This window comes from Lissotriton vulgaris, chromosome 11 (genome assembly GCF_964263255.1).
Source record: "Lissotriton vulgaris chromosome 11, aLisVul1.2, whole genome shotgun sequence".
Taxonomy (NCBI): domain Eukaryota; kingdom Metazoa; phylum Chordata; class Amphibia; order Caudata; family Salamandridae; genus Lissotriton; species Lissotriton vulgaris.
In genome coordinates, this window is record NC_141699.1 from 256,018,432 (window position 1) to 256,033,365 (window position 14,934).

General features: G+C 42.5%; 1 protein-coding gene across 1 annotated transcript in view; it reads left to right on the plus strand.

Moving 5' to 3' along the window:
• Positions 1-14,934, plus strand: part of LOC147679605 (2'-5'-oligoadenylate synthase 1-like) — a 146,129-nt gene that overhangs the window by 64,731 nt on the left and 66,464 nt on the right. Inside the window, exons 2-3 of the mRNA XM_086943178.1 lie at positions 8,174-8,480; positions 11,319-11,494. Of these exons, the coding sequence (XP_086799304.1) occupies positions 8,174-8,480; positions 11,319-11,494 (483 nt within the window). The remainder of the gene's footprint in view (positions 1-8,173; positions 8,481-11,318; positions 11,495-14,934) is intronic.

Here is a 14,934-nt window from a genome sequence, read left to right on the forward strand (position 1 = left end):
TGCCTCTATGGCCTTCATTAAATGTTTCTTCTATACGATTTGATACTTTAAGCAGAATAAAAGCCATGCTTTTACAACAAACCGTACCTTTCACCTCGGCCAAAGAAACCTACGATCTGCAAATTGCAAGGACTTTGGCTGAGATACAGGCTTTAATAAGTACAAACTGCCCTACAAATTTCGTGGAAATGATGGGACGTATCTTAAACATGTCTGATACGAGCGGTATTGTACATATATTAGAGCCCATATGTTCAGGACTGTTAACACCTTTTCAGGCAGTCCTCGGAATCATTCCAAACTTCGTGCACTCGGTGTTTGGTGGTCTGCCACTAATTCTATCACTCATTGCAGGAATCCTGTTTCTATTCCTACTACTACGCTATGGCAAGCCAATATACTGGCATCACTCCCAGCACCTTGGAGAAAGCTCTCCTAGAACGGAAGTGACGTGAGCACATAGTGCAACTTTTGGGCTTACCTGGTCTATGAGAATTAAATACAACATGGTTACTGTCAAAAAGCACAAGATAAATGGGGAAGATGGGCTATGGTTGAGTGCTGGATAGACGGAGAGTGGAAAACATTGGTAAATGTATATGGATCAACAGAGGACGACCCTGATATATTCCAATTCCTTGATGTTGAATTAGCAACCTGGGCACCAAATATTATCTTGGGAGGTGATCTTAATATTAATGGTGCAGATGGATTAGGACTGGGCTCTTTTGGAAAGTATGGCGGTAGGAAAAGAAAAGTATTCCAGGCGCTACACAGTCTGGTATTAAACAATGCTCTTTCAGACGTATGGGGGAAAAAAATATTGGATAATAAAGGGTACACATATTACTCTGCACCGCACCAAACATGTGCAAGACTAGACTATTTTTTTATTTCAAGTATAAGTAGTTCTGACTCGAAGATTGAAAGGCTGCCACGGATCCTAAGCGACCATAATCCTCTAGTACTTACTATAACATCAAAAATAAGCATTAGACAACACACGAACTGGACTTTTGAAAGAGAGCTACTGAAAGATGAGAATTATATAGAATATATGAACAAATGGATTACTGAATTTTTCTCGTTTAACAAAGACACAGCAGAAATAGGAGTTGTTTGGGACACATTTAAGGCTGGAGTACGAGGGGAAACGATGAGTTATAATTCTTATAAAAGGAAACAAGCTCAGCTGAGGAATCTAGAATTAGCTTCGAATGTCTTGAAGGCAGAAGAAAATTTAGAAAATGGTGTGGTGTCGGGGCAGGATATCGAAAAAGCATGGGTAGAGCTAGTAAAAGCCAAAGCTGAGGCAGAGGGTGAAATTGCTAGCAAAGCGGCGAAAATTTACGACACTAAAAGGGAGAAGTGTTACGAGCTGAGTGAGTCAGTAGGCAGGATATTGGCTACTAGAGCAAGACAACAAGAATCTGTAGCCATAGTGAGGGAAATCAGGGACGCTGCGGGTATGATACAAACAGATTCGACTAAAATAAGAGAAGTTTTTAGGATATTCTACGAGAAGCTATATGATGACGAATCATATGGTCGTGACCCGCTAAAAGATAAGGAAGAAATGAGGGAGTACCTCGAGGATATCCCTGTAAATCCAATAGAGGAAGAGGAAGCAAATGGGTTGGAAGAAGAGCTGCAGTTAGAAGAAATAAAGCAGGCAATATGGAACCTATCTTCTGGTAAAGCAGCAGGCCCAGATCAAATTCCTATTGAATTTTATAAAGTATTTTGGGATTGCTTGAGAGAAGAAATAGTGAAGGTGATGCAAGGTGCACAACTGGGGATAACATCGCCTAAATCATGGGGGGGTGCAGAAGTGGTCGTAATACTAAAAAAGGGTAAAAAACCGGAGGAACCAGGCTCCTATAGGCCTATAACCCTACTCAATGCAGACGCAAAAGTCTTCTCTAAAGCCTTAGCATCCAGGCTGGCTAGAATTATAGATAAAATCGTGAGCAGCTGTCAGCATGGTTTTATACCAGGGAGAGGAACCACCCACCATATACGGAAGGCAATAACTCTATTTGACGTTTCGGCAGTCACAGGGGATCCGATCGCAGTGATGCTACTCGACGCAGAAAAGGCATTCGACCGGGTCTCCTGGAGCTACCTTTGGTACGCTCTAGCCAGAACGGGAATTAAACAGGGCTTTATCAAAGCCATACAAACTCTTTACTTAGAACCAGTAGCGACACTACGAGTGAACAGTGGGAATACAGGAAAATTCCATATAAAAAGAGGTACCAGACAAGGGTGCCCTTGTTCACCCTTATTGTTCGCTATATACATGGACCCGCTTATACGTAAAATAGAGGCATCAGCGATGATAACACCAGTTACAACGCTTATCGGGCAATGTAAAATATTAGCTTACGCAGATGACATCGCTGTTATCTCTCCAAACCCATCTGAAGCTATAGAACACCTTGAGTTTGAGGCGATGAAATTTGGAAGAATTTCGGGATACAAATTAAATACAACAAAAACACAGATAATTAAAAATTCGTATACTCCATGCTTAGATAACCGAGTAATACAAGAAGGTACATATCTAGGGGTTACCATAATGGCAGACTTGGATAACTTGGTGGAAAGGAACATCTCCCCTTTAATTAAGAAAGTGGAAAAAGACTTGGATAGATGGGATAATTTACACTTATCAATAGTGGGAAGATCTAATATAGTAAAAATGATTATCCTTCCAAAATTCCTATATCTTTTTAGGGCAATACCGCTTTTCTTCGAAAATAAAATATTTAAGAAATTAGAGAGTATGCTAAATAGATTTCTCTGGGCAAAAGGGAAAACGAGAAGGGCTCTTAGATACATGACGTTGCCAAGAGAAAGGGGAGGCTGGGGAGTTCCAGATTTAAAATCTTATTACTGGGCGGCAGCCTTACAGAACATGGCTGGCTTAATGGGAGGTGAACAGGGCAGTGGAGGAGAGGAGTGGAGTGAATATGGATCATTAGCAATCTATGGCCTAACTCTGGGAACGGAAGCGAAGGATGTTTTTCTAAAATTTACAGAGGCTAGTTATTACAAGAGGACAAAGTTCAAGATATTAATAGCAGCATTCGAAATTTGGAAAAGTTTTTCTAAAAAAATTGGCTTGGGAAAATTTAATTCTTATACGAGATTGTTACATAATCCAACCCTTCCACAAGATATTTTTTCGGGATCTGTAATGGTAGAGTGGGAAAATAGGGGAATCAGAAATATTGGAGATATTAGGGGGGAACATTGTTTTCTACAATTCAAAGATCTGCAAGATAGATACAATCTAGAAACAAGGCAGTTCTTTAAATTTTTGCAGATCAGGAGTTTCTTTCTGGCAAAGAAAGGTGGCGTTTTGGGATTCAGGCGCAATGCTATAATGGATATTATTCAAAAAGGAGAGGATTGCACAATTAAAAGATTGTATGCTGAATTGATGAAAGCAAAACAAGACGATCATCAAAAGTGGAGTGAAAAATGGAGAGATAATCTTACAATTAGTTCTGAAAGTTTTGGAATCTCACTAGAAATGGGGAAATCATTATTATGTGCAGCACCACTACAGGCTCAACACTATAAAACACTGTACCATCTGTATTATACACCGGCTAAAATAGCTCAATGGGGAGGGTTAGTGGGTATTACATGCTATAGGTGTGGAAGCCAGGATGCTGACTTGGAACATGTATTTGCGACATGTCCCCGTTTAGATCTATTTAAAAAGGAAGTCGAAAGTTTTATAAGTAAAATTGTAGAAAGCGAAATTGTTCTAACCCCAGGAACTATCCTATTAGGAGTAAATGTTGAGGATACACGTTCTTTTCGTGGTAGGGAATTTTTGTTTGTAGCCATGGCTACCATGAGATTATGTATAGCCTCTGCATGGATAGATCCTGTACCACCTACCTTCCATAAATGGCTGGCTAAGCTACTAATAATGCATAAAATGGAGAAAGCGATATATGCAAGGAAGGGAAAAAAGGGCAGGAAGTTGGGGGATACAATATGGGACCCTATAACTCGATGGAAGGAGGTATAATAATGAGAAATGTTGGATTACTCGCAGATAAGAGATACTAATTTGATGTAAATACAATATTGATGCTGCTCAATATGAAAATACATGTTGCATTTATTAATGGTATTTTCTATGTCCTAATTTGTGTTCGAATTTATTTTTTGGAAATATTACTCTCACCCGCTGATGATTTAGTCATTGTTTTTTATTTTTTTATTTTTTTGAACTAGTATATACTCTTCCTCCTCCAATTCATGGTCTGTATTAATGATGCCGTGCTTTGTATACAAATGTAAAATACTTCAATAAAAATATTTTTAAAAAAAAAAAATACACTGGGCTTGTAGCAGTTCTGTGGCAAACCTATCCTGCCACCTGCAAGGTTCACAGGCCGCTGTGATTAATCCAACGCTTGGCCAACTTTCATATGGGAGTTACCTCATGTTGAATGATCAGAATTGCTGTGACATGTTGCCAGGAATACCATATCTGGTAACGGTTAACTCCAGGGTCACTTGATGTATGCAAGTATTGTTCCCCCAAATAGACAGTCAGGGAGTTGCCTCTATGGCCTTCATTAAATGTTTCTTCTATACGATTTGATACTTTAAGCAGAATAAAAGCCATGCTTTTACAACAAACCGTACCTTTCACCTCGGCCAAAGAAACCTACGATCTGCAAATTGCAAGGACTTTGGCTGAGATACAGGCTTTAATAAGTACAAACTGCCCTACAAATTTCGTGGAAATGATGAGACGTATCTTAAACATGTCTGATACGAGCGGTATTGTACATATATTAGAGACCATATGTTCAGGACTGTTAACACCTTTTCAGGCAGTCCTCGGAATCATTCCAAACTTCGTGCACTCGGTGTTTGGTGGTCTGCCACTAATTCTATCACTCATTGCAGGAATCCTGTTTCTATTCCTACTACTACGCTATGGCAAGCCAATATACTGGCATCACTCCCAGCACCTTGGAGAAAGCTCTCCTAGAACGGAAGTGACGTGAGCACATAGTGCAACTTTTGGGCTTACCTGGTCTATGAGAATTAAATACAACATGGTTACTGTCATTCAGACCAATCTGGCAATATTGCATCTTATCTGTTCTACGCTGCCTTCTTTGCGGTGAAGAATGCATGCTAGACATCTGTCACAGATATGGATACTCTGCTGGACCCAATAACGGCCAATACTCTGTGTTGTCCCCAGAGGCTACCAATCCTGATGACAGCATTCGTTGAGATCTCACAGACGCAACATGCTAGTGCTGAGGTACAAGATGGATCAACAGGCACACAAGTAACATCGGAAACGAACATTGCTACTGGCGATGCTTCACATCTATGTGCAGTTAATCTTATAAATGAGGTATTCCAAGTGTCACCGACATCAGTTGACGATCTTTTGGCTACACGAATAGAGGATTTCATGTTTTCACCAGACCCATACACTGACTGATTCGGCTCACAGTGTACTGAGACAGCTATGAATTTGGCCTTCATTTTTTCAAAAACAAAGACAAACCTTGGAACTTTTCCTATAATTGTTTTTTTTTCTAAATTTGAATTTTTCTTTTTATGGCAAAGTAATCTGCTTCAGTAGAACTATTCATAGAGAACAGACTTCTTTGAACGCTTCCAGGGACACGTTGTCACCCTTATTCACCACAATTTCATTTATGTACCATAACATGAAACGGCTTTTAACTTTTCTTATATCATTGTGAACCATTTCAATATATGTATATATTTATGTTCATTCATTTAGCATTAACTGTAAACATATGCTTAGAATGAAACACTGCTTTAATACGTACAGCACCTTTGCATTTCATGTCAAGTAAAAAAATTTTTTAACAAAGACTTATTTTAGTATGCTTTTACAAATATTTTTAGCAACATGTGGTACTCAATTTTAAATGTTTCGCGTTTTATTGTTTAGCATTTAGTACTATCAATCATTCGTTAGTGGAGTGGGTGTTGTGTTTCGCTTTAGGTGTCCGTGTATAGGTTTCCCTGAATCATGTCTTTATATAGGCACAAGTTGCATTGCCCTTATTTAGGCATAGAATCCCAGTCCTTATTTAAGCATTAGCCATGCTATCCAAATACAGGCATGGTCAACGACATCCGTCCACCCCAACGTCACAACGAGTTCTTAGAAACCAGACCCTTAAGCCATTGGGAGTTTCCCTAGCCTTGGATTATTGATTTCTCCAAGAACTCATTGATTATGCATGAACCGCTATTCCATAAGGGTTCATTCATGACGTCTTCCTCTGCCCGATTTTACATCAATGCAAACATTCCTAAGCACCTTCCAGGTATAAATATACCTTCCCTTACTGTGGCAAACCACGGCTCGGCTGCACAGCTCGATACGTCTTACCACGGCAAGTTCGGAAGAGATCACAACTTCTGAGGAATTCATGTCCCAGCCTGACACACTGACAAGACACACTGTCATCCCTGCTCACAGAGAATCCAGCTTCAAGTGTTCTGACTCCCTTTGCGGGGTGTTACAGTTTGAGACCCGGAAAGAGATTCCCACCTCTCTCATTCTAAGGTATGGGGCTGACTAAAATCTAGAGGGACTCTTGGCATAACAAACTATAGCTTACCATACTATAGAATATAGCATCTACTTCTTACCTTGTACTACACTTAGGTTAGGTACATTGGGGTAGAACTAGTTAGAAGCATCAGACAAGTATACACTTTTTAGCCTGTGTTATTTATGTATATGAATATGTGTCATAGCTAAAAGACAATGCTATTGCAGTATTATTTCTTTCTACTGCTTACGCTGTACATAATATATCTCGCATACTGTCTTACGACTGTAACAGCTCATATCTCTTACACAAAAACAAGACTGTTCAATAAATCCTTTTTTTGAAACACCCGTCTACTATTTCTGTGTAACTCTGAAGAAACTAAGCATGCACGATTAGCTGAATGAAACTGTTATCTATTGTTTCCACGATTCTGAGACATGTTCCGATTCTAAAAGGGAAACAAAGTTGTCATGTTTATGCAGTTGCCAGAAACTACTCCTTTCTTGTTTACAAGGAGTTTCTAGTGGCCTCTGAGTTAGTTGGTACAAAGTAAATTAAGTTTAATATACTCGAAAGGGGCATACTGACCTCAGTCCTATGCCAAACCTATGGTGTATAATATTCCAATGCACACTGCCTGTTAGGGAAATAGGTACTGCACTACAACTAATGAACCAACTAAAGGAATGAAACAATTTGTTTTCAAAGAAGGTGACTGGGTTAAAGTGAGACTTTCTGGCTTCATTACTAAGGGTCATTCTAAGTTTTCACGTCCTATGCAACTCCATCCATAGGGAATAGATCTGTTAAACTATCTGATGATAAATGATGGAATATGGAAAGATTATCTAAGCAGGGTTTGCCTGGCGACCTTTGTTTTGATTCCTCCTCTCACAGTGTGCCCAGTTCCATTCATGGTGAACCCTGTTCCAGAATTCCTGCAAGAGAACGGAAACCTCCCATTTGGTTTAAAGATTATGTCAAATCCTAATGTGTTGACATCTTTTAGTGTTATATGCACTTTTGTTTTTTTACAATATCTTTGTGTCATTGTATTTTATTTTTGTGTTTAAGGGGGAAGATGTGTTGGGTTCTGTGTATATTTATATTTAAGTTTATGTATCTATAAGTTTCAGTGTTTACCTTTGAATGTAGCACATGCCACCATAACCATTGTTCCATACTGGAATGGTGGCATGTTTTTATGGTCAGAACAGCAGTTGTACTTCGCTGTCGCTCTGGCCGGTCATTTACTCTGGACATCTCTTCTTACAGATAAAGAGAATTGACTTACCAGACCAAGCTTCTGAAACTTTTCATACTCCTAGTTTACACCTGAAATTAATGAGTAAGCCAGTAGTTCTACAAGAGTAAGTGACACTAAAGCACACACCAGACTTTGTCAATTGGGGCTACAGTCCTTACCATCTGCTCAGGGAAGATGGTGTAGTAAAGTTGGTCACAATGCATCTACCTTTGTTACTTTTCAGCGCAGATCTATGTCATCCTATTCCTAATTGGCTGATCCAGGGCATGATTCACAGACAATAACAACCCCGTTCCTTCTGGTTTTGTAGGGTGGATCCTCTGGTAAAGGCACAGCTTTGAAGAATGGTTCTGATGCAGACTTGGCGGTCTTCCTGAGCTGCTTACAGACTTTACAGGACCAGTATAAGATGCGAGGCAATGTCATTGCTGAAATCTGTGAGATGTTGAACAAATGCCGGAAAAGCATCGCCTACGAGGTTGAGATTGAGGAACCAAGAGTCAATCTGGATTCTAAAGGACAACCGCGCCAGCCACGTTCCCTGACCTTCAGCATACGTTCCAGGAAGGTGAATGAGGCCATCGATGTGGATGTACTTCCTGCTTTTGACATTTTAGGTAAAGTAATAACATGATTACCTATTGTGTAAAGCACTTGTTCCCTTGGTGCTGCAGATATCAGAAGTGTATTGCTCAACTCAATGGACCCCAATAAACTAAAAAAGCTGAGGGTCTAATGGACAAATTAGGATTTAAGTCTGTGACCATGCAGTTAAACAGCATACATGCCATTGAATGTGTCCGCTCTAAGCGCTACCAAGCCAGTTGTGCCAGGAATGATATAGCTTAACTACATATTGGGAATGTTCCAGATCTCCATACCATGCCCAATACTGTGCACTATTGAATTAGAAATCAAGGGCTTTGTGTGAGGAGCAAGCACGCCCTGGCTCCAAAAGCCCAAACCTGTATGCACACACAGGGGTGTGGGGTCTCTGTCTGCCACACATGGCACCTATTACCTGGTAAACTACTTATTACATATGACAAACTGGGAGGAGGCAATGCAAGATCCCCCAACCTAGGACCAGACAGGTAGTGCTACGACACACCGCAGGGCCTCAATCTATGCCCTCTACACAACAAAACCCAAGGAACGGGTCTTGTATAGCCCCATAATATTGAACAGCTTTAGCGTTTAGAAGCAGGCTCATTTGGCTCTCAGAATTGACCCTTGGCTCCACACGGTGACCCCTATTTGGAATAATGTGAGGTTCTAAGTAGGGGGGCAGATGGTCAGTTAGCGAATGTGGAAGGAGTGTGGGATTTGTTCACTTAAGCAACTGTTCTCTGAGCCCTAATTTAAATCCTTTATGGATCTTGGTGTGCAATTTGGTCTTCCACCAATGACCCATCATGGAAGTCTTTGTGGGCCCATGGCAGAGGACTATAGGGCACACCTATCCCCAGGAGGCTCGACTGAAATGTGCATGTTTTAAATTGTTGCATAACTGGTACTGATTGCTGGTCAAACTACAAATAGCTGGTCTATTACCACACCCCAACAGTTAGAGGTGCGCAGTACGGGGGGGGGGGGGGAATTATGCATATTCTATCAACCTGCCCTCAACTTATTGACTACTAGCAGCCCGCCCCAGCGTTGCCCGGGGCAGAAGGGGGCTGGGGGCAGCATTTCAGGCTTGCGTGCACTCCCGCCCCGGCCCCCGCCCGCCACAACATTGTCTATGTCCCGGACAATGTCGTGGTGGGCGGGGGCCGGGGCGGGAGTGCACGAAAGCCTGAAATGCTGCCCCCAGACCCTGAGCCTTACCGTAGTTGTTCCGTGCCAACCTCCTGCACCGGCTCCCTCCCGTCCCGTGTCCCAGAGCCTTACCTGAGCCGCTGCTCCTCCCCAAGCTTCCTACTTCACCGCCGCTCCTCCTCGTCATCACGTACGTTGCGGCCAGCGCTACGTCGTGGCCGTCAGCATCGCGGCCGGCGCTACTTTCAGGGCACTACTTTTTTTTAAAGTTATATTTTTTAATTTACGTTTTTTTTTATTTTCTATAGCCTATGTCCATCTGCATACCCTGAGAATTACAGCAATGTATTGGGTGTGTGGATTTGCGCTGTGGTTCCCGAGTTTACCTTGCGAAAAGGTTTGTGTTCTCTCTTTATAATAGTAGTATAAACTGGTTGGAGGTGTGATCTACTGTTAGAGAACTGGAGGATGAGCAAATAGTTCCCTTGCACAGATAAGCTCTTCTATACAACATGTCCAATTGTGAGATACCCTCCGAGCATTAAAGACGGTGGCTGGCGACAGGGCTAGTAGCTGGAAAATTGTGCTATTGGAGGAAACAAATGGTCCTTAACAGAGCCGATTGGCTTCTGGAGCTGGAAAAGACTGTACAGTGAGAATGGTTCATATACAAGATGATTGATCAATTGAAGTATACTGCTGGGAAACCATTTTGGCTGCTGTGGTGGAGGGGCGTAACAAATTAAGGATCTGTTGTAGCCTTCCCGGGAAGGCTGGTGGTCGCCTGTAAGGCCCCATAGTTTTTCCTCTTGTTATTCATTTACTGTTTGCAATTTGAAGGGAAACAAAGCCCCACACTTCTTCTCATTTCTTCCCATGTTGAACCCCATGGATGATGGTTGGTGTTATGCTCTATGTACTATGAGGTCTTCTTTATGTGACCTGGGATTATGGGTTTGCTTGTTTGTTTGCTGACATTGGGACAACTGCAGTCTCATGATGTTCCTATGCTTACCATACATCCTTCTTGGATGTTGTGTTGACTTTGCGTGCATTGCGCTCCAAATACCAATAAAGAATTGTTGCAAAAAAAAGGAACAATATTGCTGAATTGGGAATCTGAATGGCATAGGAAGGAGAAGGAGAAAAAGCCAAGTGCTGAAAATTGTTACTACACACAACAATCTTGAGGAGCTGGTGAGGGCTGACAAAAGAAGCTCTTGGTAGCTTAGGAGCTGAGAAGTAGCACTAGAAAAGCTAAAGATTTAGGAGAAGCTTGGCATGTAGGAAAGTCTGCAGTCCATTTTGGAACCTATAAAATAAGGTTTGATGGGAGAAACAACTTTTCCTCATATTGATGGATCACAATGTTACATCAACTCCTATATCTGACATTTGTACATAGTCTATTCGTTGAATAGCTTGCTGTGCAAGTCTACCCCAAAGGGAAGGAGGGAGAATCATCTCTCCCACTGTAAGTAATTTTACCCAGTTCAGAGTTGGTGGTACGGTAAAGAACCCACTTTTGATCATGTGCACTTTCTTGTCGAGTGCTACCCAATGTGTTCACCCTATGTGTAGTAGAATGAAGCAAGCAATGATTCCCTAAGTTTATATGGGCCAGATGTCTCACCCACGAAATTAGAAAAAGCAGTTTATTGATGAATAATGGCGGATTTCCATCCTTTGTTCAGGCCAGGTTACCACTGCTGTAAAACCCGACCCGAAAATCTACATCTCCTTACTTGAAGCTAGTGTTGGCCCTGGCGACTTCACTCCTTGCTTCACAGAACTGCAAAGAGACTTTGTGAAATGTCGCCCAGCAAAGCTCAAAAGCCTGATTCGCCTGGTGAAGCACTGGTACAAGAAGGTAAGTTAACAAATTATAGAAATAGGAACAATAGGACTGTTGATGTGTATATGCATGCTGTTGTGGCAGCTCCCTGGAAAATGCGCCTCTAGGAAAATACACAGTGGCAAAGTAACTGCTACAGACATTATGCTGGTGACCTTCTGACCATACATTCCCTTGCTGTTGGACAATTCTGCTCCCACTTTCTACCTTTTCTATGTCACTCTTCCCATGGTTTTCTCCAGTTTGCTATGGAAGAGCAGCAGACACCAACATAGGCAGTTGGGTGTGGGCTACACAGTGTCTCTGGTTGTCACATTTGCACTAACCTGGCAATCCAGATCCAGCTAAAGCAATGTTAATCTCCTCACTTCTCTGAATCCACTAATAACCGTGCAAAAATACTATGTATGACAGCAGTAGACCATGGGAAAGGGGAATGAGACAAGAGAGAGACAGACATATACCCTGGATGTCTTCAGTATGTCTGCTCTTACTGCTGGGCTCATCCTGCTTTGCAGATGCATCAATATCTAAAACAACAGTTAATTTGTTTAGTAACCATTATTTAAATTTGAAGTCTTTGTTACTATTATGACATATGTTATACCATGTGCATCTACTGCAAAAATTCATATGTAACTTTAGGAAATCTCTCTGTCAGCTGCGTTTTCCCTAAAGATATTTGCATTTTTTACCACTGGGCAGTTTTCTCCTACTGTACAAATTTGGTTCTAAACTTCATGTGCTTCTCCTTAAACATGAAACCTGTTTTCACTGTTTAATTGGTAAATTTGAGAGCTTTGTAAATGTGTTGTAAAGTGTGCACACTTTACAACACACAGCAAAGGCTGTCAAAATGTCACAGTCTAAATGCGAGAAGCAAAAAAGTTACATCTGATGCAAACCTAGCGACATGAGTGCAAGAAACTCTATGTGGCATTCAAACTTAGCAATGTATGTCAGAAGTAAAGACAAAATCACATTTACTTTTAAAAAGCCAGAAATCAGTACCATTCACACCTCTTCCTCTTGGAAGGGGATAAGGCTTCGCTGACCAAAATATTTTCAGTAACAGCTACCTGTTATTGTAGTCTCATGATACTTGCCTGCTTTGAATGTTTGGGGGTCGCACAGAGAGGGAAGACACTGAGGTTCTGTGACAATTGTCAGTGATGTTTTCGACTCACACGAATATGGTCGAGTCTGGTATCTATGAACCGCAAATGACAAGTTTAGTGGGTGTACGCAGTTTCGCTGTGCTAACCTAAACCGTTTGTCTGTTACGTGGGTATTTCTATCTGTACCCACGGGTTCCATCTTAGATACGGCATCCATTTTGTCTCTTGCCCTCAAGTAGCCAGCGAACGGACGTTGTCCGCTTCGCGACCCTGGGACTCCCAAGATACTTGCGGAAGCCACATGTCCTTTTGAAACTGTCTTTATGACGAGGGGGATGATACTGTAAGGCAGATGGCCCCGCTCGAGGCTCATCTTGCCGTGCCGGTCTATTGTCTCAGCCGTGCATCTCATTAGGCACGTCCCTTTGATGCCTGTAGCCCGTGTTTCCCGAGACCTTCCTTTTTACACCCTTTCCAATTCCCCACTGCCTCCATCTTCCTCCACACCTGTTCTTGTTCCTTCTTCGATCTGTTTTACTGCTGATTGGAATGTACTAATGGTGGGAAGATGGGTTTTTACAGTTGGGAACCGCCAAATGTTTCCGCACTTATGTTCCGGACCTTGTGTGTACCAAAGTGACCAAAACGACCCCTCTGGGGGATAATTGTGGGAACCGGGTCATAAACTTTTGTGTACCATGTAAACCTATGGGTAAATTGTGTATAAAAGGAGCGATCCACAGAACCAATTTGAAGCAGTCTCCACAAGTAGCACATGTTGTACTTGCCGTGACTTCTGTGTTCCCTGCAGTAAATAAAGCTCGAATCTTTGACGCCGAAGGAAGTGTCCCGTGTCTCTGTGATTCGTACGCCGGAGCAGGTTACCCACGAAGGTTTCAGGTGTTGTTCCCTGGCACCGCTGGGTCTTAAATAACCCAGTCCTTCAGTTGGCGCCCAACGTGGGGCTGCATCAGTGGTACCGGTCCAAGCCCGACGATCGTGAGGAACTTCGTGTGAAATCTCTGAGGGAAGGTGCACTCCGCTTCATCGATCCTGTTGTCGAAATAAGTGGCCCGAAGACTTTTCCCGCGAAGATTCCCGCCTCCTGACGGCTGCGACGGACTGCTGCCCTGACTGTAGACCTGTTTTGGCGCCTGGCGTAGACCTTGGTATAGCGAGACGATTGACGGGCCTTCCTGGTGACGCCATCGATCTTTGAGTTAAGTATTTGTGGGTCGCTCCCAGTGTTCTTGGTTGTGGTTCTTAGTTGTTGCATGGTTCCATTGCATTTGTGGTTCTTGGTACTTTGTTGTGATATTTGACGACTGCAGACGCCAAAAACCGAGGGTTTTCGCTCTTTGCTGGGACTTGGTAAATCCCGTAACCCTTGAAGTTTGTGAAACTCGGCTAGTGTGCAAGATGCCTGGTCGTAGTACTTTGTTTAGTTGTTTCAGACGTTGTGGTACGGATTCCCGACTGGAGGACTCGTGTCCGATACCTCCGGTTGGAACTCCCACTTATGAACTGTACAGTAAGCACGGATTGGGCCCGATTACTTTTAATGATTACTGGATTCGGTATACTAAGAAGGATGGTGTCCTTAGTTGGCCACCTCATGGTAGCTTTGAGACTCCAATCTTAGATAATCTAGAGGCTAAATTATTTGCGAAAAAGTCAAGGCCGGCCATGTTTGATGCCTTTCGGTTGTGGCGTAAAGAAGCCCGACAGAAAGAAATCAGACAGACTAAACGAAATCAGAGAGATGGTGTTGCTACTATTGTAAAGAAAGCAGAGCAGTTTCAGCGTGATAAGGAGGATAAGGAAAAGGAAGTGTTCGATAGGCTACAGCGTATGTCCATAGATAAATGCTATCCTGCTTTGCCTACGGAGTCGGATAAGAAGGAAGAACCAGTTGAGGATTCTCTAATGTCTTATCTTTTGAAATCGCCACCTCCGTATGTACAGGGTACTGCTGCTCCAGTGGTTCCCCCTGTACCTGTTCCACCACCTATTCCTCAGCCTGTTCCTCAACCTGCACCCGTCCTTCCGACTGTTCCTGCTCCTTTGTCTGTTGCTATCCCTACTGCTCCTCCACTTCCACATACTCCTGCTCCCGCTACTGCTCCTGTTTTGTTAACTCCTGTTGTTGCCTCTGTTTCTACCTCTTCCCTTGTCAGTCCTGTGTCCTATACTTCTCCCTCTGTTCGTAGTCGTACTTCTCCTGTTGCGGCTAACTTCTTTCATTCTCTCGGACCTGTTCTTGGGTCCGCTGGTTCAGATGGTCCTCAGAGACGTAGTCAGCTTCCCGGTAATAGGGAACGCGCTTCGTTATATAAT